Below are 27,430 nucleotides of genomic sequence, written 5' to 3' on the forward strand. Positions count from 1 at the left end.
GGAATTCAGCCTACACCTTGAACTCCATTCAAAACTCGAACAATTTAGTGTTGTTGTACTTATTGATCAAAGTACACGTCTTCACACTGGACGGACCGACTTCAGGAAGAAGAACAGAGGTCGTCCTGTGAATTCGGCGCACGTGTCATGTCCGATAAAGTCAATTAATTTGGGGGGAAATTAAAAAAATAAAGATGTGGTGCCTGCAGGTGTCACGTGTGCAAAAAAAAAAAAAAACCCCAACAAGATGCCTCGCGCCATGTTGGAGGTGTATTTAAAGTGTGTTTACGGTGAGTTGTGTAACAACGCGGAAACGTTCACGTTACACAAACACCGTGTCCGTCCCGGAGCGCGCGCGCGCGCGTGCAGCCCCGGGGAGGTGAAAGTGTCGGTGCCGCCTCGATGTTCTCCTCCTCCTCCTTCTCCTCCTCCTGCTCCTTCTCCTCCTCCTCCAGGCTGCGGCTCGTTTGGCGTCACTTCGTCCACGGTCGAATGGGAGCGATGGCCTCCAAAGCCCAGATGCCGACCCCGGAAACGGCGCTCCCAGGTCGGACTGACGGCGTCGAGGTCTCCGGTAAGAGCCACCGAGCCCCGGCGGTAGCACGTTAGCAACGCCCGGCTCCTGCAGGGTGACGTCACTTCTACGGCACGTTTTAAACGTGACGTAGCGGAAGCAGAAACTTGGACTTCTTTTTTTTTGTGCTGAGTTTTAAAAGACGTCATGACGTGTTTCACAGCTGCGAGAATTGAAGCAGTCGGCACCTTGTTTACCGATTCAAATGAGCCGATACTGCGCATGCGCCATGTCATTCTCCCAGCAGCGCCGGTGGCGTGCAGCTCCGGAAACCGTACACAAGTACACGTTTGAGGTACTTTTACTACACTTCTGTTGAAAGTACTCAACTATTATTCATGTAGAAGTACTAGTGATTGTAAGAAGTTCAAGAAATATTCCAATTTTTTTTTATTTTTTATCCAAATCAGTCAATTTTACAGCAGAGTTTTTATAAAATATTCAAAGTTAGTAATAAACAATAAGACTGAATTATTAAGCATCTTTTTAAGACCGAAGAAAAAAAACCAAACTCGCACATTAGAGGCTTACAGTTTGTAAATATCAGGACTGAGTTCAATAATCCATACATGTGTTGGACTTACTGCGAAACATAATTGTCACTCTTAACGTGTATGGCCCTAAACAGGAGTGTGTGTGTGTGTGTGTGTGTGTGTGTGTGTGTGTGTGTGTGTGTGTGTGTGTGTGTGTGTGTGTGTGTGTGCCGATGGCAGCACTAAGTTGGCAGTCGGGTGGGGGGGGGGGGGGGGGGGCATGTTGGCACCAGGCTGCCCTCCTCTTCACTACGAGTGAAGGGCGCCGAGTGTTGGCACACGATGAATAGATCTGGACTGGCACCGAACAAAAGACACACTCTCACACACACACACACACACACACACACACACACACACACACACACACACACACACACACACACACACACACACACACACACACACACACACACACACTCCCTGCCCTTTTATGCTGCCCTTTGATAATAAAGTGTAAAAAGGTTGAATGGAGTTGCGAATATTGACTCGGCGGTGTTTTGGGGGTTCAGAGACCAGAGAGGAGGAGGAGGAGGAGGAGGAGGAGGAGGAGGAGCGGAAACCGAACGCCGTAGCCATTTTTTTAAATTTAGTTTGGTGGATCGATTTATTTGTTTTATTTGGGAGTGTGTGCGTGTGATATTTTTTGGCTGGACTGGAAGAGGGTTTGGGTCGGGGGGGGGGAGGAGGCCCTCTGGGGGGGGGAGGCCCTCTGGGGGGGGGGTTGGAGGGGTTATAGGAGGGATGAGGAGGAGAGGAGGGGGGTGACAACAAAAAAAAAGAAGGACGATTGGAAAAGAGAGGGACGATTCAGGCTCAGACGGGAGTGGCAGACACCGCTGGAGCATCGCCCAAATAAACAACAACAACAACAACAACAAAAAACAGCTGCTCGGGAACGCTGCCACGGCCGTAGAGAGACGAGAGGAGGGAGGAGAGGATAATAATAATAATAAAAAAAAGAGCCTGCAGTGGCTCTTTTGCAGTGGTATTTGGCAAAGGCTTTCCCCTCCTTCTTTGTCTGTCTGGGCTCGGGGGCGGCAGCGCCGGAGGAAATCAGGAGAAACGTCCAGGCGTGGTGCGAGGAGGAGGAGGAGGAGGTGGAGGAGGAGGAGGTGGAGGTGGAGGTGATGTTAGCGGTGGTGGACGAGGACGAGTTCTGCCTCGGAGAAAAAAAAAAAAGACTAAAAAGTGTCTCCGGTGGACTCTTAGGAGCTTTTTAAAAACACAAATCGGAGCCGCGGGACTTCGGAGACAAAGTGAGTTGACTCGTTTTACTTTTTAAAAGTAGTCTGTAATATCTTTTAAGTGTTTCTCGAAGCGTCGTGGGATGTTTGACTTTCAAAGAGTCGGGCGAAAAAGGCCGAGCGAGCAGGTTTGTGTACGATATGTTTGGTCAACGGGATTTCTTGGCGTTTTTTTTTTTTTTTTTTTTCTTTCGCGAAGCAATTTTCACGTTTTTAAGTGCGAAATGTTTTAAAGACTTTTGAGTCGTCGTCGTGTGTGTGTGTGTGTGTGTGTGTGTGTGTGTGTGTGTGTGTGTGTGTGTGTGTGTGTGTGTGTGTGTGTGTGTGTGTGTGTGTGTGTGTTTGGTTGATCTGGAACGAGCTGAATGTGATGAGATGATAGATGAGACTGGAAAGTTACGCTTAAAGTTCGCGATATCGGACACACAAGTGCTGATAAAAGTCACGTAGAGGCATTTTTTTTATATAAGAAAAAATACTTTGGAGAATTTTTTAAGAAAAAATACTTTGGAGAATTTTTGTTTTTGAAATGCCAAACTACCAAGGTGGATTCTTCAAATTAAATTACTTTTTTTTTTTTTTTTTTTACATGACCAAAAAGTCCAAAAAGATTTGCTTTATTTTAATTAAAATGACAAACAAAGAGTCTCAACCCGACACTTGTGAAGTTCAGGATGTTTTGACATTTCGGCTTGAAATTGGCTTAAAAAAAAGTTTTTAAATATTGTGGTTTTCTAATCGATTTTTCATTTTTCTTCGTGACGTTCAACATCGGCGGCCTCGCAAAGACGTGAGTGCTGCTGTTTTCTTAAAAAAAACAACAACAACAAATAAAACCATCTGTAAACAAAAGTGCGTCGAGGCAAGTTTTTAGTTGCGCTAGATCTCGGTCGCGACTTTTTAAAGTCTTGATTGTCAAAAAATATCAAACGACATTAATATTTTGGTCCTAAAACTCAATAACTGCATTTAGGTTTGTGGGGGGGGGAGGGGGGTCAAAGGTCAAAGGTCAACAGCTGTGTTACCTGGTTATGGCTCATAACTGACTCAAATGATTTAAGCTCCGCCCCTCTAACCAACCCCTCCTCCTCCCCCTCCCTTTTCCCCGCCCCCGGGCACAGATGGCAAAAAAAAAAAAAAAAAGAGACTAATGAAGAAATTAAGGTCGTCTTCCTCAACAGCTTCGTGCAGATGTGTTCAGACATCCAGCAGCTGCTCGTTTAATTAGCAGGTGTAATTAATTATTATTGCAGCTCGCCGTTGTGGAACGTGTAATTTTGACAGGGAATGTTTCCAGGGATGTATTTTTTATTTATTAATTTCTTGAAGGCTGATATAAATATATCTGGATTGATATGACGTCAGTGGAGACTCCCGATTTCAAGATATTTTTGTTTGTGTACACGAACCCCAAAAAACGTTTTTGTTTTTTTTCTCCAAATGAACAACTCCGTTTAATATTTGATATTTGATATCAAAAAGAGCTTTTAATTCAGTTGATCTACGGGTTTTCTGCCGGTGGGTCAGAATAAGGTTATTCTGGTCTGCTGATACCAAACGGGGTCGTCGTTAACGTACGTACGAGAAGCGTCCGTGTGAACGGCGCCCTCTTGTGGTTTTCACCAAGTCTCATAAAAGCAGGAGTCAAGAGTTATCTCGGTGTTGTTGGCTGAAGTCGCTCCTTCTTGTTATTTCCCCGACGGTCCGTCTGAAAATAATCCCTCATTCATTAGAAAATGAGCATTAAAAAAAAAAAGACGTGTTTTTGGGGGCGTGTCTGTTTGATTGACAGGCCTGTGGCGCAGTCAGGTTACAGCTATCGGTGGGCGGGACGTAGTATCGTCAGGTTTCCAATCCAATCGAAGCGGATCCACCGCTTCCCCCCTTTCCCCTTTCCCCTCCCCTCCACCCCCCACCCCACCCAGCTCGTCCAAATATGGTCACTTCCTGCTCCGAACTAGCAAAGATGGCCACCGGCCAAAATCCGAACTCGAGGCTTCGTAGACTCCCGTTCAACTTCGTTCAACTTCGTTCAACTTCGTTCAACTTCGTTCAACTTCTCTCACGAAACTCGAATCCAAGAAGTTCTGTTCTCCTCAAGTCATTACGATGTAATTTGCGGCTTTTCTACCCTTTTAAAAATAACAAAAATAAAAAAGGCGACGCGGTAAACAGATTTATTCGCGTCGACCTTCAGCTCCGCTGTTTTCTTTTGTTGTTGTTTTTTTCTGTCGGTGAATCATCAACTCGCTGGAGCTCTTCAAGCCTCATTGTTGGGGTTTCAACAACACATTTACAGCTCTGCTCCGTCTCCCCGCTCCCATTATCCGGCTTTCCATCACTTACAGGCGGCTGTTTTATTATCGGAAACAAGAAAAAAGAAGCTGCGTTGACTTCGCTGGACGCCGAAACACTAAAAGTTTCCGATTAGCCGCTTGAAGAACGCTCAAAGATTTCGAGGCCAAAAAAAAAAGAAAAAGCTCGATTTTTATTTCTCAGGAGCTGATTTTGACCAAAACAAATATGTTAACGTCTTTTTGTCCCTGCTGGACGTATAAATAGGCAACTTTGAAGACGTATTCAAATCTGCGCAAAATGACATTTAATTGGCAGTTTTTGGTCGTAAAATTAGAAATGGTTTTAATAGCTCTGGAAAATTTGAGTTAAAAAGGAAAACGGCAATTTAACACTTAATATAACAATAATAATAATAATAATTAACTTTATTTGAAGAAATGCAGTTTGAAGGGTTTTTACATCAAAAAACATTCACATTACATTTCGCACAAAAACCCCCGAAAAAAATGTACTTTATAAATAAATAAAAACATAAAATGACGTTCACTTCTAATTTGCGCCTCTCGTTCGCAGTTTTAATAATCAGCCAAACTTGTATTTTGAATATGAATTTCCAATTTCCTCTGAACCTCCAAAACCTGACGCAGCGCTCGCTTTCATTTGATTTGTTTTTGTTGCTTAAAGCGCCTCTTTAACGTCCTTCCAGTGAGGACAAAGAACGTTTTCTAGCTTCCTCGTGAGGTTTTTCTACTTTTATTATTTATTTTTCGAAGACCTCGCCGGCAGCAGAACAACGAGGAGGAACGCTGAAGGTCGTAATGATGGGGCAGGAATAATAAAAAAAACACAACAACAAACAAACAAACACGGAGACGGTAATCAGAGCAGCTGATTGAGATGGAGGGGGTGGGTGGGGGGTGGGTGGGTGGGTGGGGGTGGGTACCTTAACAGGGAGAAGAGAAGATGTGGGAGGAGGAGGGAGAAGAGGGGGGGAGGGTGGGGGGAGGAGGAAGATGAAGATGAAGAAGCCAATCAGAGAGAGAGAGAGAGAGAGAGAGAGACAGGCGGAGAAGAGGGTGGAGGAGGAGGAGGTGGGGGGGGGGATACTTTGTAGATTTAATTGCAGCGCAGTTGAGGCAATCTTCTCTGTGTGTGTGTGTGTGTGGACCCCCCCCCCCCATCCAGCCCAGACATTAGCTGCAGTGCTTCATTTATCATTGTCAGGTCTGGAGCTCCGAAGGTGGAGGAAGGGTGGGGGAGGGAGGGGGGGGGGCATTCAGCGTGGGGTTGGAGCCCCCCCCCCCCCCTCTAGCTACAATGCTAGTTCGAGTTCGAGAAGGCGCTGTCATCGGATCTGACTCCGTCTGATTGGACAGCCCGAGGATGCTATGCCCCGCCCACTTGTGGCGGAACCCTGACTTGCTCCACAGGCCTGTCAATCAAACGGACACGCAGCTTTTTTGAGGCCTTAATACCTTAATAATATTCATTATTTTCCGATGGACCGACGGAAAGCTAAGAGGAAGAAGCGACTTCGGCTAACAACACCGCAGCGACTCGTGCAAATCATTGATGGAGTTCGTACTTCACCAGTTGAAGTTGAACGGGAGTCGAAGGAGGCGTTTTTCTTTTTGGAGCGGCCTCTGGTGGCGCCCGGCGGTATTGCAGCTTTAAGGCCATTTCTGCATTTTTCAGACGCTACGAACACTTTTACACACACGGCCTGTGAAAATACTTCATCTTCCCGTAATCCTCGGACATTTGATCTAGCGCCATCTGGAGGTCAAATTCAGTTTTATTTTTCTCACCTACGAAAGCAGCTTTTTTTTTTTTTTTTCTGGCCGCGGCATAATTTTATTCTGACGAGGAACATTTGTTTTGCGTCCTCCTTTCTTTTCCCCTCATAGTCTTATAGAGAAGGAAAGTTTGGGATCCATTTAATTAAACTGGGGTTTTTGTTCTCGCTGCGAGCCGTAATGGTTTTTCATTATGCCGGCGGGGAGGAAAAAAAAAACAAAAAAACAAGCATAGACGAGAGAAGATATAAAAAATATAAAAAAAAACACAACCTGCGACGGTGACGCAACAGCCTGACTCAGCACTTTGCTCGCAGCCAGCTCTTGAAAAGAGATTTGTTCTCCTCTCGGTTGTTTTTTTTATTTTATATCTACGAGAACAAAGCGGAAAAAAACTCCCATGTTTCCGTGCAGGATAGTTAAATAACGCTGATTTATTTATTTTTTAAATCTGCAGGATGTCGAATCCGTAGAAGGTGAAATGATGCAATAAAGAAATCGACGCTCTGCGGTTCATTTGACTTTTTTTTTTTTTTTTTTTAAATGTATTTTTTTTTATTTATTTATTTTTTATCTCGTCTCATTTTCTTCGGCTTCACCGCCGGAGAAATTAAAAAGTGATGAAGGACGTGATGAAAAGGCCACGAAGACTGAGGTCGGAGTGCCGCCGGATGCTGATTGGCTGATTTCAGGAGCTTCACACACACACACACACACACACACACACACACACACACACACACACACACACACACACACACACACACACACACACACACACACACACACACATACACACACACTCCATTAGTGCTGCTCTATTTCAGTCCATGCCTACATGTGTGCGTGTGTGTGTGTGTGTGTGTGTGTGTGTGTGTGTGTGTGTGTGTGTGTGTGTGTGTGTGTGTGTGTGTGTGTGTGTGTGTGTGCGCCACAGATGTCACCATGGATAAAGGCCTGTTCTGTGATCAGGGTTATTATTGTGACAGGATTTAGGGAAGCTGCAGAGAGAGACTGAGAGGCAAGCTGGTTAGTCACAAACACACACACACACACACACACACACACACACACACACACACACACACACACACACACACACACACACACACACACACACACACACGCGCGGGCAGTGTGTACCTAAAATGAAGTGGCGCTCTGTTTTGATGTGAAGTGTCCTGAACCCTCTTCCGCTGCTCTGTACCGCCAAAATAAAAGAGAAAAATGAGTCGCCGACGTCCCGGAAATAAATAAATAAACAAAGACGCGGAGTAAACACGTCAACACAGTAAACACAACCTGCCCTCTTTTTTTTTATTTTTGTTGTTTTTTCCTCTCGTGTATGTGAAACGGTAACCGGAGTGTTTTTGCGTGTTTTTTTTATTTATTTTTTTCTCGGCCGTTAATGTTTTCGCACGCTGTGGCCTGATTATGCTAATGAAGTTAAACATTGTGGGGAAAATGCAATAAAGCCACACACACACACACACACACACACACACACACACACACACACACACACACACACACACACACACACACACACACACACACTCTGTCGCAACCTCACGTGAAAATATGAACTCAGCTCATCAACAAGAGACAAAGCGCTGCATGAAATAATTACTCCAGTAAAATGAGGCAGGAGGCAGTACAACGTGTGTTTAAGCAACGCTACGCACATCCGGTAACTTGTGTGTGTAAACGGTCTCTCTCACACACACACACACACACACACACACACACACACACACACACACACACACACACACACACACACACACACACACACACACACACACACACACACACACACACACACAGAGCTGCCACTTATAGATTGATATCAGCTCTTATTCTGATCTTTATGGAGGCTGCTCTGTGTGTGTGTGTGTGTGTGTGTGTGTGTGTGTGTGTGTGTGTGTGTGTGTGTGTGTGTGTGTGTGTGTGTGTTATCCCAAAAAAGGTGTTTGCATTTCAGAGCATACATGTTCATTGAGCCGTAACAAATACACAAGAGACAGGACACACCTTATGTTGCCTTTTTCTTTTATCCTGAACACACACACACACACACACACACACACACACACACACACACACACACACACACACACACACACACACACACACACACACACACACACACACACACACACACACGTGTTCATTAGTATTCTGTCTGGACTTATTGTCTTTCCCACTGACATTTACATTTAAATTGTTTATCTCTGAGTGTTTATGTGTGTGTGTGTGTTTGTGTTTGTGTGTGTGTGTGTGTGTGTGCGCGCAGCCAGTAATGAACATGCCTTCGCTGGTCCCTGAAGGCAGCCATTACTAAACACACACACACACACACACACACACACACACACACACACACACACACACACACACACACACACACACACACACACACACACACACACACACACACACACACACACACACACACACACAGAGGATAATATGAGAGGAAGAAGAGGCTGAGTTTCTGTATTAAGATCTTACATTTGAAATAATGGAGATATTCATTGATGTTTTTTGAGGATTTTTAGCTTCATGTGTGTTGATTTTTAGCTGTATATATATGTGTATATATATGTATATATATATATACATATATATATGTATATATATATATATATATATATATATAAAAATAATCATTGTTATCAGGATTTATTCTCCCGTTTTGACTGCAGTTGAAAAGAGTCCGATTTGTGTTTTATTTTTGATCCTTCGCCGCTGCAGGCCGGAGCTCCAATCACGTCTATTCTTATCTTTAATAGACGAGAACAGATGTTTGGACTGAAGGAGGACGTCGTGGGGTTGATGATGTCACGGTCCACCCCGGGTGTTCCCCTGAACCTTTACAAGGCTTTTAGACTTTATTAATCCCACGGGGGGGGAAATGTAGTCGTCACGGCAACGTAGGAACGCAGTCGGGAAGGAGAAGGTGCACACGATGAGAAAACAATACAAATACGTACACAACGAAATAAGATGGATGAGAAGAGTTTTTGATAAAAGTACGTGAAATTGCATGTGATTTTTTTTTCCATTATTATAGTTATGTGTGTTTTAATTTTCTGCTCCGCCCTCTTCCGATTTTATATTTCCTCCATATTATATTTCATATTTGTTTTCAGCCGACGGCTCACAATGTACGATGCTAAGCTAACAGCGGCGAGACTCAGGAGGTTCGGAGGTTCGGTCTCTTCCTCCCCGAATCGGCCAATCAGGGACGCTCGTCGTCCTTCGTCCCTCCGGAGCGCAAACGAGGAAGACGATAAAGACTCCTGTCGTTCCGCCGTGGGACGAAAGGCCGCTCGAGTAAATCAGACAAACGAGCAGACGAGGACAACTCCAGCGTGTGTGTGTGTGTGTGTGTGTGTGTGTGTGTGTGTGTGTGTGTGTGTGTGTGTGTGTGTGTGTGTGTGTGTGTGTGGGCGCTGCTGATTGGTTGGCATTATCCATCTGCCATCTTTTGTCTATAGGCATGCTGCCCCTCGTGACAATTACGTGACCACGCATGGAAACGCCGTGTGTGTGTGTGTGTGTGTGTGTGTGTGTGTGTGTGTGTGTGTGTGTGTGTGTGTGTGTGTGTGTGTGTGTGTGTGTGTGTGTGTGTGTGTAAGTAAGTAAGTAAGTAAGTAAGGAGGGGTGATCCAGATGTTCAGTTCATTCTCATTCTCCTCCATCATCCCATTTATTTTAATCCATCTCCCTCCCCCACAGCATTGTGCAGCAAGCCATCTGTACACACACACACACACACACACACACACACACACACACACACACACACACACACACACACACACACACACACACACACACACACACGCACGCTCAGCCTCCGGCATGCTAACGCGTGTTATCTCAACCAGGTGGCCGGGCGGCCTCGGATGAGTCCTCGTGCACCTCTGGCTCTGCGCTGATTGGAGTGAATGCAGCTGCTATGAAATTATGCAGAGCTGCTCGCCACTGTTTAAGTGGGTCACCATGTGTGTGTGTGTGTGTGTGTGTGTGTGTGTGTGTGTGTGTGTGTGTGTGTGTGTGTGTGTGTGTGTGAATTCACAACTGTATTTTGTGCATTTTAGCAGCGCCGTCTTGTTTTAAGCACATTTTCTTAAATAATTTTGTTTTTATTGTATGTTTGTAAAGATGTTCCCTCCTTGACTGGAAACTGAACTTTTACACGTTTAAAGCAACAATTTAAACATCCGTTTAAAAAAAACAAAAAAACATATTGGCTTAAATATTGATTAATCGATCAGACTTTTTTGATATGCCACTTTTCATACAAATAAATTCCAAATTGCATGGTAGAAACAATAGAAACAACTCTCCTCCAACCTCCACATCCACGTGGAAACAATAAATGACTACGCCGTAAATAGAAAATGAATAAAGGAAAATTCAGCGATCTGATTGGTCAACTCTTACATTTGGGACGTGCTCAAATCACCGTGACGACACACGCTGCTCCTCACGAGGAAATATCACTCCGCCTCCTCAACGGGAATGTAGAGTGAGAATTGAATATCATATAATGTGCAATATTAACACGTGACATGCTGACGCACGTTTTAACACGTGACACGGTGCTAAAATCTTAAAAAATACACGAGTCCGTCGATGTCTCTTTTTTTTTTTTTTCCTCAGGTAGGTTACTCACGACCAGACCGAGCTAGCTGAGCAGTTTAGTGTTTCTAGATGACGTATTTAATCGGTTTGAGAAACCATCTCTGGAACGCAATAATCTCCGTTGCTAGGGGTGGTTGCTAAGGGGTCGGCCTCCATCCCGGAGCGGTAAACGTCGCGTTCGCTTCCGCCGGAGCGACCGCCTGTTGTTCCGGACGTCAGCGTGTTGCCGCGGAAACGGAGCTCCCCGCGACCGAAGAGTTTTATAGTCCGGGTGTAAAATCGCTCAACGGGAAACGGAGGAACTGAAGCTAAATGCCACGCAGATCTGTAACGAGGGAAAACAACAGAGAATAAAATAAATGAAACTTATTGAAGATTCAGAAGTAAAATCAACCAAAAAAAACTATCATCAAACTTCGACGGCCGACGGCTGTAGTTTTGACCTTTTTATGCGTTTAAATGTTCGTAACCTCGCTTTCCGTTTCTCTCTCTTGTTTTTTTCTTTTCTTAATGCAGCAAAACACGACGTGAACGGAAACCGAACCGTTCCACCTTTTCCGGACGGGACGGAGTCGGTCATGTTCGGTGAGTCTCCGAGTGCCGCGGGCCGAGCGGAGCCAATGCTCCGCGGCGCCGGCGTCTTTTCTTGTTTCGTTAAAGCCGATCGGACGTAAAAGAAAAAATAGAAATAAATAAATAAATAAATATACGTTCTGCCGTCTTTCCCTTCGAAAGGTATGGGCTGCTTCTGGGGAGCCGAGAGGAAGTTCTGGAAACAGAAAGGAGTTTACTCCACCCAAGTGGGCTACTCCGGAGGCTACACACCCAACGCCACCTATGAGGAAGTTTGCACAGGTAACCACACACACACACACACACACACACACACACACACACACACACACACACACACACACACACACACACACACACACACACACACACACAGTGTTGTCTTTGGAGAGTCAATAAATCGTAGGATAAAAAACAAGCCAACACATAAACAGAGGAGTGAATCATCTCCCCCAGGTCCTATTATGGGATAAGGTTGTTATTGATGTCTGACCACTCTGGACACAGACTGTGTGTGTGTGTGTGTGTGTGTGTGTGTGTGTGTGTGTGTGTGTGTGTGTGTGTGTGTGTGTGTGTGTGTGTGTGTGTGAAGCGTGTCCAGACCTCCGGTCCGTTGGGTCGTCGGAAGGCGAACTCGTAACCCGGCGAAAGAGTCGTCGCCGCGGTTTTCTTTTTCGGTCTCGACCGCAGCGAAACGTGAAAATAATACGGCGCGTAAAATACAACCTGTTTATTTATATTGATTATAACATCAGAAAAAGGTGAAGTGCTGGAAATAAGAGAAAAGAACAATTTATTAAAAGTGAGTAAAGAGTTTGATGAGGCGTTTTTTTTTTTTTGGACAATGACAAATATTTGTTTATTTGGAGAATGTGTGTTTGCTGTGTTTATTTTTTTTTTATACCATATTTGAGTACTTGTCTTGCAAATGATCTTTTTTTTCGTTGGTTTTGTATTTTATCGCCTCTTTTCAACGCACCGTCCTGTTGGAGAACCCCGTTGCCATGGCGCCACAGTTCACGTGGTTCGCAGCAACCGTTTTTCCGCTCGGACGCCTTCAGAAGGTGCCAGTACAACTTAAAACAGACGGCGGGGAAGGAGAACGAGGGACAGGTGAAACTAATCAGGGGGGCGGGGCGAACGATCAGTACGAAGGGCGGGAAGTCATTTCAATTCAACTCATTTCAAAATCAAACGGGAAGCAAAAAAAACCCAGACTGACCTCGAGACTATGAAGCAGAAGAGAAGTCCAAAACCAGAACATCCTCAGAAGGTCCCGGTGGACCTCGGTGTCGACGGTCTGACTCTGGGGGGGACGAATTCAACGGTGACACGACCGCCGCCGACGGCAAAGAAAAACCCACCCGGGCGTCTCCTCGACCCGGTCGGACGGTGAAGCTCCGCCCCCCTTCTTTGAAACGTGAACGTCACTCGTTGGTCGCCGTCACACTTCCTGAAACGTTTCGAGAATCTCCGTTGACGATTTCCAGAGAATCTCGGAAGAAAGTGCTGACGCGGCAAAAAAAACCTAAACTAAAACGCGTTTAACTCCGGTGCTACTTCCGGTTCACGTGAAACAATCCTCAGTCTCTAAAACTTTTTAAACATCTCCCTTCACTTCCTGTGATATTTTTTTTTTTGGGGGGGGGATTTTTCTTTTTCTTCCTGGTAAATATTTCCCATTAAATTCAAAAACTTCCAATTTAGTTTGGTTTTTCACCACATTCACGTGTCACCGTATTTAACGTACACGCAAGTTAATCGTTAACCGGCCTTCCTGAAAAAACGAGATTCTCTCCAGACGCCGACTGTTTTCTAAAACAACCCTCCCACCTCCCTGCCACCTCCCCTCCCCCCAACCAAAAAACAAAAAAGCTAATGAGAAGCAGCTCTGAACTGCCGGATGTGTTTTTTTTTAATTAGCGCCGTGTCTTGGCGGATTAATAAAAGAGGCCACTTGGCTAAATGAAGTGCTCCTCACGCCGTCACGTCTTCGGCACAGACACACGGGAACAGGAAAAAAAGAAAAGAAGAACGATCTTAATATTCATGGCTGGTTAAATATTTACAGTCAGATCAGCGCTGGTTCAAGATGTAATGATTAAATTAACATTTTTAAGACCCGAGTACCTGCGATATTAGATTTGGAACAAACACAACACTCCCACACCGGTTATTATTTCTCTCATTCTTGCACTCCTTCATTGTGTTCTCGTTGTTGTTGTTGTTGTTTTTTTGTAGTAGCTGTCAATCGGGGAGGGAAAACAATGGAGTAAACAAGTCTGTATAATGTGAAAATCGACATAATTACCGGCGGAGTTTGTTTTCCAGCAGACGGTTTGTTAAAGCCGCGCAGGCGACAAATTTAATCTCGTCATTCATGTTTAGGCTTTAGTCTATTTTTAGAAGTTACAGTCGTCGGCGAAGCAAAAAAAAAAAAAATAGAAAAGCACGATAACTCAAAGCGATGCTTTTAAAAAATCAACACGACGACGGAAAAAATGAAGTGTTGCCGGGAAGAAAACGTCGTTTGTTGAAACGTTTACCGACTCTCCGACATGTTGAATTAACGCCTTAAAAAACTCACGAGTGAAAAATGCTGACGGGTGGATTCTGATCTTGTCGTGTAAATGTGCGACTGATGCTAACAGCTGTGAGAACTGGATATAGTGCAGTACTACTCAGGGGCCACTAGGGGCCACTAGGGGCCGGCTCCGACAAAACGACGACCTCTAGCTCCAATAGATTTCCTTTTTTACAATTTTTTTTTTTAAAAAGCATCTTCTCATGAAATACTGTTTGACGCGAACACACGTTGACTTTACCGGATCATAACATTATCGTTCCGTCTCCGACCGACCTACCGACGTACCTTCTCATTCCTCGACCGAGATGAATTTATTCCTGCGAGATCGGCGTTCATTTAATATCGACCGCTGCTTTTGTCTCCGTTCGCCAATATCAGCCGTTGAAATCCATAACTTCAGATATTAAAAAAAGTAATAACACGGAGAGAGAGAGAGAGAGAGAGAGAGATGCACCCTGGTAGAGTGGCGGTGGGACGAGAGACGGAGGAAGGAAGACGAGGTGTCACGAAGCGGGTCACGCTCATTACCGGCGACAGCTGCTATTTTTTTCAGCTTTTTTTGGGGGGGAAGCGTTTTTTTTTCTTCCAGGGGCGGGTGGGGAGGAGGGGGGGATCGGGACGTTTTAAAGACCCTTCAAATCAAAAGATTATTCGCAATACCTGGTGATATTAGGGAAAGTATTGACGGGGGATAAAAGTTCTGAAGCGGACGGTCAAAAAGCTCCAGAACCAGACGGAGGAAGCGGATCTCGAGTCGGGCGTTTCTTGTTTTCTAAAGTCAAGAAATATACCGACCCGACACCGAAGCCGACACGGATCTGAAAATTGTTTCCGACATGGCGAGCGAACGATGACGGACGTTGTGTTCGGCAGGCGGGACGGGCCACGCCGAGGTGGTGCGGGTCGTCTTCCATCCGGAGCGGATCAGCTTCGCCGGACTCCTCAAAGTGTTCTGGGAGAACCACAACCCGACTCAAGGTATGACGGCACCGAAACCACTGACTTTTAAATTGACTTAAAAAAAAAAATATATATATATATATTATTATTCATAAAACGAGGCGAGTTTATTCGTACAGCACATTTCAACAACGAGGCAATTCAAAAGTGCTTCACATAAAACCATTAAAAAGCATCAAAACATAAAGGGCAATAGAAAAAGGACATTTAAAAACAATTAAGGGATAAAAATGATTTAAAAAAAAAAAAAGTGCCTGAAATGCTGTTTTGACACGGTGGAAACAGAAAAAGTGTTATTTTCCAATTAGGCTTCATATTTATTTATTTTTTTCTCTGATTTTTCCACCAGGCGGTTTTATTAACCAGCAACCGGCAGAAATAACGATTCTGATGACGCAGATTTCATTAAAACTGAGAAAAAAACATTTTGGTGGTGCCTATAATATATCAAGTGTTGTTTTTTTTCCTTCATTTCCTGTTTCTTACAAGACTGCGTAGAGAAAACGTTCGGAGGACAAAATTAGTTGACTTCTAGTTTTGGATTAAAAAAAAAACATTTCTTGAAAAAAGACGCTTTTGAAACTTAAAGTAATTTTGTCGATATCGCCGACTCGGCTTCGCTTTACGAACCCTGAATGCCGACGAAGTTTTTTTTTGTTCTCAGGGATGCGTCAGGGGAACGACGTCGGGACGACGTACCGGTCGGCCATCTACACCTTCACGCAGCAGCAGCTCCAGGAAGCCTTGGCCTCCAAAGATCAATACCAGAAGGTACGTGGCGTGTTTTTTGTTTTTGTTTTTTTGTTATGATGAGTTATTTAAAGTATCTTTATTAAGTTTTTTTGGTGATGTCTTGGTTTTAAATATTCTAACCAGAGAAACTGTCGAAGTCTTTCATAGTTCTGCTTCGGCATTCAGGTTTGTTTGTATTTCTTTAAACCGAATAAATCAGACCGGCATTACGTCGTCCGGATCGGGCTCTCATAGGCCACGCCCCTTTTTCTAGAGGTGAACAAATACAGAATAAATATAGAATAAATGTAGAATGAATATAGAACAAATATAGAATAAATATAGAATGAATATAGAATAAATATAGAACAAATATAGAATAAATATAGAATGAATATAGAATAAATATAGAACAAATATAGAACAAATATAGAATAAATATAGAACAAATATAGAATAAATATAGAATAAATATAGAACAAATATAGAATAAATATAGAATAAATATAGAATAAATATAGAATAAATATAGAACAAATATAGAATAAATATAGAATAAATATAGAATGAATATAGAACGAATATAGAACAAATATAGAATAAATATAGAACAAATATAGAATAAATATAGAATAAATATAGAACAAATATAGAATAAATATAGAATAAATATAGAATGAATATAGAACGAATATAGAACAAATATAGAATAAATATAGAACAAATACAGAATAAATATAGAACAAATATAGAATAAATATAGAACAAATAAGAATAAATATAGAACAAATATAGAATAAATATAGAACAAATAAGAATAAATATAGAACAAATATAGAATAAATATAGAACAAATACAGAATAAATATAGAACAAATATAGAATAAATATAGAACAAATAAGAATAAATATAGAACAAATATAGAACAAATATAGAATAAATATAGAATGAATATAGAACAAATATAGAACAAATATAGAATAAATATAGAACAAATATAGAATAAATATAGAACAAATATAGAATAAATATAGAACAAATATAGAATAAATATAGTGCATTTAGGGTCGACGGGGGAACTGAAGGAAGTTGAGACTTTTCTCCGAACTTTCTACGTTAAACTAACTCGTTTGAACAGCCGCCGCGTCATCGCAACAACTCTGAATCATGGAAACTCTCTTTAGATCCTCCTCCATCCTTCTTCTTGTCATTTTCTACCTCCTCCATCCTCCTTCTTGTCATTTTCTACCTCCTCCATCCTTCTTGTCATTTTCTACCTCCTCCATCCTCCTTCTTGTCATTTTCTACCTCCTCCAACCTTCTTGTCATTTTCTACCTCCTCCATCCTTCTTGTCATTTTCTACCTCCTCCATCCTCCTTCTTGTCATTTTCTACCTCCTCCATCCTCCTTCTTGTCATTTTCTACCTCCTCCATCCTTCTTGTCATTTTCTACCTCCTCCATCCTTCTTCTTGTCATTTTCTACCTCCTCCAACCTTCTTGTCATTTTCTACCTCCTCCATCCTTCTTGTCATTTTCTACCTCCTCTATCCTCCTTCTTGTCATTTTCTACCTCCTCCACCCTTCTTGTCGTTTTCTACCTCCTCCATCATTCTTGTCATTTTCTACCTCCTCCATCCTCCTTCTTGTCATTTTCTACCTCCTCCATCCTTCTTGTCATTTTCTACCTCCTCCATCCTCCTTCTTGTCATTTTCTACCTCCTCCATCATTCTTGTCATTTTCTACCTCCTCTATCCTCCTTCTTGTCATTTTCTACCTCCTCCATCCTCCTTCTTGTCATTTTCTACCTCCTCCATCCTTCTTGTCATTTTCTACCTCCTCCATCATCCTTCTTGTCATTTTCTACCTCCTCCATCCTTCTTGTCATTTTCTACCTCCTCCATCCTCCTTCTTGTCATTTTCTACCTCCTCCATCCTTCTTGTCATTTTCTACCTCCTCCAACCTTCTTGTCATTTTCTACCTCCTCCAACCTTCTTGTCATTTTCTACCTCCTCCATCCTTCTTCCTTCCATCTCACTCCGACTCCACTTCCCAGAATGCCCCTCTCTCCGCTCGCCAGCCATCTTTCTCGCCCACATTTTTTTATTTGGTAATATTTAAGAATATAACGGTTCAACCATCTCCGGCGCCGTTTTCTTTTCTTTTTTTTTAATGTCGGCGCACACAATAGACGTTCACACGCCGCCTCTCTCTCTCCTGCTGAGGCTTCGCTCCGCCACCATTTCACCAAAGGGCTTGTTGCCATGGAAACTGACGAGGTAGAGGGTACTATTCTATTCTGTTCTATTCTATTCTATTCTATTCTATTCTGTTCTATTCTATTCTATTCTATTCTATTCTATTCTGTTCTATTCTATTCTATTCTATTCTATTCTGTTCTGTTCTATTCTGTTCTGTTCTATTCTATTCTATTCTATTCTATTCTATTCTGTTCTATTCTATTCTATTCTGTTCTGTTCTGTTCTATTCTATTCTATTCTATTCTGTTCTGTTCTGTTCTATTCTATTCTATTCTATTCTATTCTATTCTATTCTGTTCTATTCTATTCTATTCTATTCTATTCTATTCTATTCTATTCTATTCTATTCTATTCTATTCTATTCTAGTCCGGTCTTCATTAGAGTCCCCCCTTTCTCTCTCTCTGTCGTTCTTCACCCCGTTCGCCCTTCCTCTCCTCTCATCTCTAAAATCCTTTCTTTTTTTTTTTCCCCCTCTCTTTCAGTTTCGCTGCTGAACGTTCAAGAACGCAAAAATCCATTTGAAAGTCGGTCGTTATTGATCGTTTGTTTGTCCTGATGGTTTTTGGTGATTTTTATGTGTGTGTGTGTGTGTGTGTGTGTGTGTGTGTGTGTGTGTGTGTGTGTGTGTGTGTGGCACGAATAGCTAACAAAGTTGGAAACGGGAAGTTAGGAGTGAAAATGAGTCTTCAGCGAGTATTATGGATAACATGGTGGTGAGTAAAGAGGACGATAGAAGATATACATTTTTTTTTTTTAAAGTTAGCTGACGGAGACGGAAAGATTTTCGTAAATTTAGAGAGACAACTTTTGACTTTGACTCGACTAACTTCGTTATAACCACAACAGTCATCGATTGTAGGGACGCATCGTGATCTGTGAATATCCGAAACAGTCAGCAGATTCTAAAAAGGAATCTATTAATTTGCCGGCTTTCGTTCTTCCTCGTTTCCCCTCTTTTTTTTTTTTTTTTTTTTAACCGTCGCCCGGTTGTAATGCGTCACTCCCGCCAGAAGGTGGCGGTAACGCGCCCCGGGAGCCACGTCGCGACAGGACGCAGGACCGCTCCTTCAAAATAAAAGAGGACTAGCTGCCGGCAGGGCTGGCCGATCCTCAGTCTGACACGGCTGCGACGAGCGTTAAACCGGGCGAAGTCGGTTTGACGTCGGGCCCTCGTCCCAACGGACGCTCTTCCCTTCAGATCCGTCGAAGGCGACGCTTTCCCGAAGTTGAAAGTGAGCGTCTCCTTCGCGTTAACGATTGCGGGGAGATTATTTCGGAGCGTTTTCATGGGATCGTGTTTTAGATTCCCTCCATCTCGCCACCGCACGGCTTCGTCGAAAGTCCCTCTCCAGGTTTTGTTTTTCCTCCTCTCAATTTTTTTCTCACCAGATTGTACCCCCCCCCCCCCACACACCACCACCACCACCACCACCACCACCATCCTCTCCCATCTGTGTGTGTGTGTGTGTGTGTGTGTGCGTGCGAGCAGTTGGCCTATAGCAAACACACTTCCATGCCAAACCATCTGGGCCTTAAATCTGTCCTCCACCGAAAAAAAAAAAAAAAATCGCTTTAGTTGCAAAACTACCGCGCACACGGGCGAACACATCCGCCTCCGGTCGGGGCGTGTGCGTTCAAGATTGTGTATGTGTGTGTTGTTGTTTTTTTTGTTGTTGTTTTTTTGTGGACCGTCCGTAACAACATTAGACATCTTCTACGCGAGATGTGTTTCCCCGAAGCTCCTGCATCTTTAAATTCGAACGTCTCTGCTGCCAAGAAAAGACGAGAAAATGTGAATAATTTATTGCGGTTGGGGGTTTTTCCCTTTTTTTTTTTTTCAAGAGTAGATGCATCATTTTTCCGGCATTAACCCCCGTTGCATAAAACCGGCGTGCGCTCGTACGTCGCCGTCCTTAAAATATTTGTGAATTTGTGCCCCCCCCCTCCACAAAAAAAAAAAAATCCCACTTAAGTCTTTTGTCTGCGCAGCGAATACGGCTGCAACCTTAAAATGGAAAAACCATCACAGCACAGGGAAAAAAACAAAAAACACATGCGAGCATAAAAAAAAAAAATACAAAAATAACCCAATGAAATACTGGTCGGTAAAAAATAAAATAAAATAAAATAAAGACATAACGTTTGGGCCAGCGGCGGTGATGACGAGAGATATAAAAAAAAAAGGGGTAAAAAGAAATAAAATAAAAGACTGTGGTTAATTTGGTGTCGGGGTATTGACTGTGTTCGCTTCGCCGCCCGGCTTGATTGTATTGTTCACACACAGGGAGTGATTGGGGAATTGTGTGTGTGTGTGTGTGTGTGTGTGTGTGTGTGTGTGTGTGTGTGTGTGTGTGTGTGTGTGTGTGTGTGTGTGTGTGTGTGAGAGGTACAACAGCACTGCAGAAAATTACCTTGCAGGCGGCCGGCGGTTGTCTGCAGCATGAAAGGAGCCTCCCCCTTTTCCTTTTCTCGCCTCCTACCCGTCATTAAGGGTGTGCACTGCGTCTAAAATTGCAGGTGGAAGTGGCGACTCTCTCTCTTTGTGTGTGTGTGTGTGTGTGTGTGTGTGTGTGTGTGTGTGTGTGTGTGTGTGTGTGTGTGTGTGTGTGTGTGTGCTTTACGTAACATCGTGTGCTGGCTCTGTGGATGCAGGCGACGGGATGCTGGAGCGGTTCGTCCTCATTGTCCTGGCAGCCTCTTTTTCTTTTCAAGAAACATTCATACGTCCAGCTCCACAACATGAAACAGCTGCTCTTCTTCTTTCTTTCTGCCTTTTTTTTCTTTTTTTCTTTTGTCTCTTAAAAAAAAAAAAAAAATCCCTCTCTGCTTTTTTTTTCTTTCTTATAAACGTGCCAACACATCACCCCCTTTTTTTTTTTTTTTTTTTCCCCATCCTCGTCTTCCGTCTCGTCGGCGCTTATCAGCGTCGTTCACGTTTTTTTTTTGTTTTTTTTGTCCGCCGCTTCCAGTCGAGGTATTTTGCATTCCTAATGAGAAAATCTTACTTCTCCTGACATGCAAATTAATGCATGTGATTTATGCATTTTTAAAAAAAAAAAATTTTACAGCAGGGGGCTGCTAAGACCCCGCCCCCTCCACCCCACTCCACCCCACACACACACACACACACACACACACACACACACACACACACACACACACACACACACACACACACACACACACACACAGACACACACAGACAAGTAAAGACAAACACAATGAGAGGACGTCAGGAAGGTTTATTTTTTTGAAACGTGCCGCTACGTGCAGCGGGAGAGCTGTGCAGCCATTTTGGGGATCACAGGTCGTCTTGTCAGCCGACGTATTTTATTTTATTTTTTATTTATTTTTTATGCCAATATGAGCAGTTAGCTTGAAAGGTGGCTTTGAAAAAAAAAAAAAAAAAAAAAAAAATCAGCAGTAGTATCAAAAAAAAAAAAAATTAGAAATAGAAAAAAAATTTCAGCATTTTTATTTCTTTATTTTCTAACACGACCAAAAAAAAAAAAAAAAAAGACGTAAAACGCGATCGGTTAAACGGGCGGATAATCTCCCTTCGTACGACACGCAGAGATCAGAGGACGTAAACGCGGCAGAGATTCTCTCGCAAAGAGCCGGAAAAGAAACGGCCGCTCGTAAGTTAGGGGAATAACTTAACTACGTATATAGTTTTTTTGGGGGGAGGGGCCTGGACCGCCGACAGCAGGAGGCGGAGCTATAAAGAAGTCAAAGTTACGGATTAACGCTGCGACTTTTCAAATTCTAAGCCCCTCCCATTTTTTGACACGGATCTAGTTCCGACGGGTTTCTTTCCGGAGGGGTTCCCGATCGATGGAGAAACACTGGTGCTTTTTTCTCATTAAATCTCATATTAAAACGCTTTATTTTGATTTTTCTTTTAAACCAGTTTGAGTCAATTAAATAAACGAAAGAAATGCGTACACGGGGAAAAAAAAAATGAAAAAGAGACTTGAACACAGTCGCTCTCGGACACGTTCGTTTCCACAACGTGGAGGGAAAAAGTTTGGATCTACGCAGTTGGTTTTTAGAAACAAAGCAGGCTTTAAAAAAAAACAACAACAACTTCCAATTAGTTCTATTTTGATTCATTTCCCCTCTTTCGTCTGCTAATTTATTTTCTTTATTTTTTTAAACGTGACCTTAAACCTGCCCGCCGTACACATAAACCCACCTCGCCGCCGAGTATCCCGCGGCGACGGACCGCTGCGCTGCACCTCCTCGCTGATTGAAATCGTGGCGTCGGTGAAGCCGAGCTTCACAGGAAGCTCTGAATCAAACAGCGGGGAGGCCGAACGCCGCGTCCCTTAAACGTCCCTTAAACGTCCCTTAAACGTCCCTTCGGAGATTTTCCTGCCTACAAAAGCCTCCCGGGTTCGTTCTGCCGTCGTCTTCGTCTTCGTCTTCATCAACATCCGACGTCAATGAAGCTCAAACGGTTTCTCAAACAATTACCTCTCGCTAAGAATCCAAGGCGCCGATGTGTGAAATTACCCGACGCAGTTTGAAGTCTGATTGGTTTTTTTGGGGGGTTTTATTTTTTTTTGTGCTAAAAATAAAGTTTTTATTATTCCACGGAGGAGGTCGAACCGTGAAGATGACATCGCTCGTCTGTACGTACGTTCACGAACGTTACGAACGCAAAACTCGTAAGCGATAAAGTGATGACGGTTCGTGTCCAAAAAAGGTCAAAGTTCAACTTGACTCCGACGTCGTAATATGCTGCAAAAACACCGATCTGCTGCGCTTTTATTTTGGAGGACAGACTAATTTCTGTCGACTTCAAAATAAAAGTTTTTTTTTTTTTTTTTTTTCTTTCTTTAAATCATTTTTTTCCAACACACTCAAAACGGCCCAGCGACCCACTTTTTGGGTTTCGACCCTCCGGTTAAGAAACGTAACAGCGCGTTGTGGAAAAAAACAACCAAAACAGCTTCTTCACTTGAACTGCTCAAATTTTTATTTATTCATCAAAACTTTTGCTTTAATGTCTCGTAAAACGTAAAAAATAAATAAATCGTGACTTAACTTTCCGAACGGTTATTTCTACGAAATATTTTGTTTCAAGTTTGCGAAAGATTCGACCTCCAATTTGCTTCTTTTAAAAGAAATTTTTTTTCAAATAAAGCTTTCTCCTTATTACTAGAAATCTACTGGAACAAATTAATGCAAGAAAAATAAACATGATTTCACCAAAAAGTAGATCGCTGATAATACGAAACTCGCGTCGCACCCTTCACGTGTACTAAAATAAAGATTGCAAAGGTGAAAGAAGTTGAGATGCTTCTCTTTTATTTTATTTTACTGTGTATAAAATATTTCAGTGGATTACCAACTTGAAGCAGCTACTTAACCACAGGATATGGAGCATATAATCAAGCCTGATAATATGAATTATGAATAAATTATAGTATGCTCAGTGGAGTAGCTACTTAAAATGATGCGAAGCACTCAGCTTTTAAATAATTAACCTAAATGCCTCAGACGGGAACGTTTGCATTGACGTGAAATTTAAATCAAATAAACACGAAGCGGCTCTCGGCGTTTTTATTCGGTTAAAAATGATGATCCTGAGTTTGGAGCTTCTGTTTTGCTGACCAACCGGATGATCACCAGAAACCTGCTGTTGGCTTTGTATATATATATATATTTTTTTTTTTATAGTAGAAGATGAAAAAGAGCAGCTGTGCAGATAAAAAGCCGAAACATGTAAATGTCGCTCCAGATTTATCTCCTCCGTCGTCCGGGATGTGATCAAATAAAAAGAAAATGTGCCGGCACACACGCTAAAAACACAGAAACAGTCATCAGGAATGACTGTTACATCAGTGTGTGTGTGTGTGTGTGTGTGTGTGTGTGTGTGTGTGTGTGTGTGTGTGTGTTCCTTGTTTCTTCTTTGCCTTTTAATTTACCCGTTTGCCATCTGCTCGAGTCATTTTATTGACAAGGAGGTGAAGGTGTCACCACCAGCTGATTATATATAATATAATCTATATGTATTTCTGCAGGTCGTTTTTTTTATTTCATTTTTTAAGACAAATAAGGTGCTAATATTCACTTTGCAGGATAAAGTTTGTTTTGGATTGGTTCAGCTGAAAGTCGTTTTAAACGCAACTTTGCAGGTTTTCGTTCGCCTGGTTTTCCGTCTCGATGTAATTGGACCCCGACGGTGCTACGTCCCGCCCACCGATAGCAGAAACCGGACTGCACCACAGGCCTGTCAATCAAATGGACAAGCCCCCAAAAATACCACTTTTGAGGCCCAATATCTCATTCATGATGGAATTATTTTCAGATGACTTTAGCGAATGACTCCACAGTGATTTACGGAAAAAACAACGATATTGACTCCTTGTGGCACTCGGTGGTATTGCAGTTTAACGCATTGGCCTCATTTTCCAGACCCGGAAGCTACGCCCACTTTTCTATCCAGTCTGTGGTCAGGTGACCCTGAACCATCCCCCTGGGTTTGCCGCCGTAGGCCGACGTTTTCGGCTGCGTTTGTCACATTTATATTTTAATGTGGTTTAAAAAAAAAAAAAGAAAAAAAAAAAGAAAGAAAGTTTCTTTAAAGTGTTTCGGGACCAGTTTTTGATTTTACGCTTTAAAATGAATGCATTTAATTTGATTTAATAGAAGGGTGTGGCCCCGCCCCATCGAGGATTGTTCCCAGTCGTTGCGTCCAAATGGGCGTCGACTATGGTCCCAGCCTTTTAACCAATCGGCGTTGGCCACCGTGTGACCAAAACTCTACAAAACACTCATAATGTTGAAACTACTTTATCGCATTTTAGCCACGCCCACTTGCCACTGATTGGTCAGCCCCTTCAGAGTGGCTTAATGAATTTAATAACAGCAAAGACCGAAACTAAAACATATAACACCCCCCTCCCCTCTCATCCCCCCCCCCCCCCCCACAGTACCATTTATCACCTGCAGGTATGTCACACGTATCCGTGAACCGTCACCGGGGACGATATCTCGGTCGTCGTTATTAAAACGCCAGAGGGGATGATTAATGATTAATTCACGGCCGCCCACAACGACGACTAAATTAAAACTCAAATGTAAATACAGAAAGCTGAAGCGAAGTTTTCCTTTCAGATTATCTCTCCCACCTTTTTAATATTTAATCTCGTCCTCGTTATTTTCACCTGCATCCGGATCTAGAAAGCTGCGTAGTCTTCTTTGTTTGTTTTTGTGCGCTTCATTTAAAGTCTCTGGCACTTGTAAATGTGTAGAAATGTAAAAAATGATGACGTTACTTTCTGTCGTGTTTATTTTTTTTCATTTTAATTTCCCCCCTTAGGTTCTGACGGAGGACGGCTTCGGTCCGATCACCACAGAAATCGCCGACGCGAAGCCGTTTTACTACGCCGAGGACTACCACCAGCAGTACCTGAGTAAAAACCCCGACGGGTACTGCGGGCTGGGAGGGACGGGCGTCTCTTGTCCAATAGAAGACAAGACGAAGGCGTAGGCGGCCAATGACGGCCGGGAATTCTCTGATCGCTCAAAATCGGACGCAAAAAGCTTTTGAGTTTTAAAAAAATCAACGTCAGATTTAATTTTGTTTTTGTTTTGCTTTAGTCTTTTAAGCACTTCAGGCGGATAGTGATTTAAACCGGTGAACTTTTAGAATATTTTTCTGGATTCGAGACGACTTTTTGCGCTGTAAAACAAACAAACAAAAAAAAAAACAGGTCAAAGGTCAATCTGTGCTCATTGTTTCTGATAGAAACCCGGCTGACTCAATCCTCTGCTCATAGTAAACATACCGGTGCCTCAGAAAGGTTTAATACCAAACATACTGCAGGAAACACGCAGTACAATTTCATATGATATATCTGATCACATCCGATGCACACCTGGAGGACAGGTACGCAACGTAAAATCCCCGTCAGCACAAAATTTGTACCACAAAGGTGTTAAATTTAGTGCTTAAAGTGTGTTTTTACGAGGTTTTACCTGCACGGTAGAATATTTGTTTTATCGTCCTTTAAGATTTCAGGTGCTGCAGGTTTTTTCGTTGCTTATTTCAGAGCCGGTTGCTTTGAAACTGATGCAAGTTTACTTTCTTTCTTTTTTTATATTTTAAAGGAAATAAAGCCGCTTCTGAAATTTGACATTTACTGCATCTGGATTTCTGTTTCCTGTCTTCCTGATCTACACACACACACACACACACACACACACACACACACACACACACACACACACACACACACACACACACGACACGCTCCACTTTGAGATAATTTTTTTAAAAAGCATCGTAAATGATCCTTTTTTTGATGCGACGACACTTTTCGAGAGGTGGAGGGGAAAAAAAATGGCATCTCGGAGCGCCGCGAGAACGACTGCAAATAATGCAGCGGTCGTCCTAAAAATAATAACGAGTGGATCGCTCTGCAGTCTGTGAACTAAAATCAGCTTAAAATCCCGGGTTCGCTAATCCGTCTCAGCTTCTGGGTACTTAAAGCTGCAATTTTTTTTTTTTTTTTTTGTCCTCGCAAAATTTGATTTTAGGATTAAAAACTGTGTTCGTATGTCAGTGTTTGCTCTTTTGGCGTGTGTGTGTGTGTGTGTGCGTGTGCGTGTGCGTGTGTGTGTGTGTGTGTGCGCGTGTGTGTGTGTGTGTGTGTGTGTGTGTGTGTGTGTGTGTGTGTGTCGTGTTGCGGGGCAGAATTGTGGTTGACCTCCTTCCTCTGATCTTTGCCTGAAGCGATGTTCCAGCTCGTGACTCATCTGTCATCGCTGCTAATCTCCAAGCATGTGTGTTTGCACAGTGTGTGTATATATATATATATGTGTGTGTGTGTGTGTGTGTGTGTGTTGATGGTGCAGCGTTGCAAACACACACACACACACACACACACACACACACACACACACACACACACACACACACACACACACACACACACACACACACACACACACACTAGCAGGAGAGGAGAGTGTTTTCTCCGGTGCCAGGCCCTCCAAAGTTTGGCATCACCGTCACAAAAAGCCAAAGAAGGAAGAGCTGGGTGTCTTCTGGAGATGGCGGAGCGCCACCTTGGATCGGCGCTGCGTTGGATCGGCGCTGCGTTGGATCGCCTCCACGACGCGGCGCCGCGGCACCGGCCGGCTTTTAAAGCCAAAACCTCGCCGCTATTTTTGGGAAAGAGGTGACGATTATCTGAT

At 43.0% G+C, this 27,430-nt stretch overlaps 2 protein-coding genes across 6 annotated transcripts in view; both read left to right on the forward strand.

The window, feature by feature from the left end:
• The first annotated feature begins 286 nt into the window (after positions 1-286).
• On the forward strand, positions 287-26,367 carry msraa (methionine sulfoxide reductase Aa). 5 transcript variants are annotated; one of them, XM_069724808.1, is made up of 9 exons: positions 2,278-2,366; positions 9,244-9,483; positions 9,604-9,787; positions 10,345-10,449; positions 11,621-11,689; positions 11,840-11,959; positions 15,138-15,242; positions 15,889-15,995; positions 25,551-26,367. In XM_069724808.1, exons 4-9 carry the CDS (start codon positions 10,416-10,418, stop codon positions 25,719-25,721), a joined length of 606 nt encoding a protein of 201 aa, XP_069580909.1. In that variant the 5' UTR covers positions 2,278-2,366; positions 9,244-9,483; positions 9,604-9,787; positions 10,345-10,415; the 3' UTR covers positions 25,722-26,367. The 5 variants fall into 5 exon arrangements, with proteins under 5 accessions (XP_069580908.1, XP_069580909.1, XP_069580911.1 ...); XM_069724810.1 differs by lacking the exon at positions 10,345-10,449; XM_069724809.1 differs by lacking the exon at positions 9,244-9,483 and having other exon boundaries at positions 2,318-2,366.
• The window catches only part of LOC138636675 (uncharacterized), a 36,335-nt gene continuing 34,466 nt past the window's right edge, over positions 25,562-27,430 (forward strand). Inside the window, exon 1 of the mRNA XM_069724804.1 lies at positions 25,562-25,644. The gene's annotated coding sequence lies outside the window, so the exon portion shown is untranslated. The remainder of the gene's footprint in view (positions 25,645-27,430) is intronic.

The sequence above is a fragment of the Brachyistius frenatus genome, unplaced genomic scaffold, assembly GCF_029030835.1.
Source record: "Brachyistius frenatus isolate BFR_SWC_R1_liver_20210118 unplaced genomic scaffold, ASM2903083v1 Contig_396, whole genome shotgun sequence".
Taxonomy (NCBI): Eukaryota; Metazoa; Chordata; class Actinopteri; family Embiotocidae; genus Brachyistius; species Brachyistius frenatus.

Excerpts from the sequence above, each read along its gene's own strand:
- msraa (XM_069724807.1), top strand. The coding sequence starts at position 403 with ATGTTCTCCTCCTCCTCCTTCTCCTCCTCCTGCTCCTTCTCCTCCTCC. Across the intron at positions 575-11,620 it reads TGACGGCGTCGAGGTCTCCG|CAAAACACGACGTGAACGGA; the intron begins GTAAGAGCCACC and ends TTCTTAATGCAG. Across the intron at positions 15,243-15,888 it reads GAACCACAACCCGACTCAAG|GGATGCGTCAGGGGAACGAC; the intron begins GTATGACGGCAC and ends TTTTGTTCTCAG.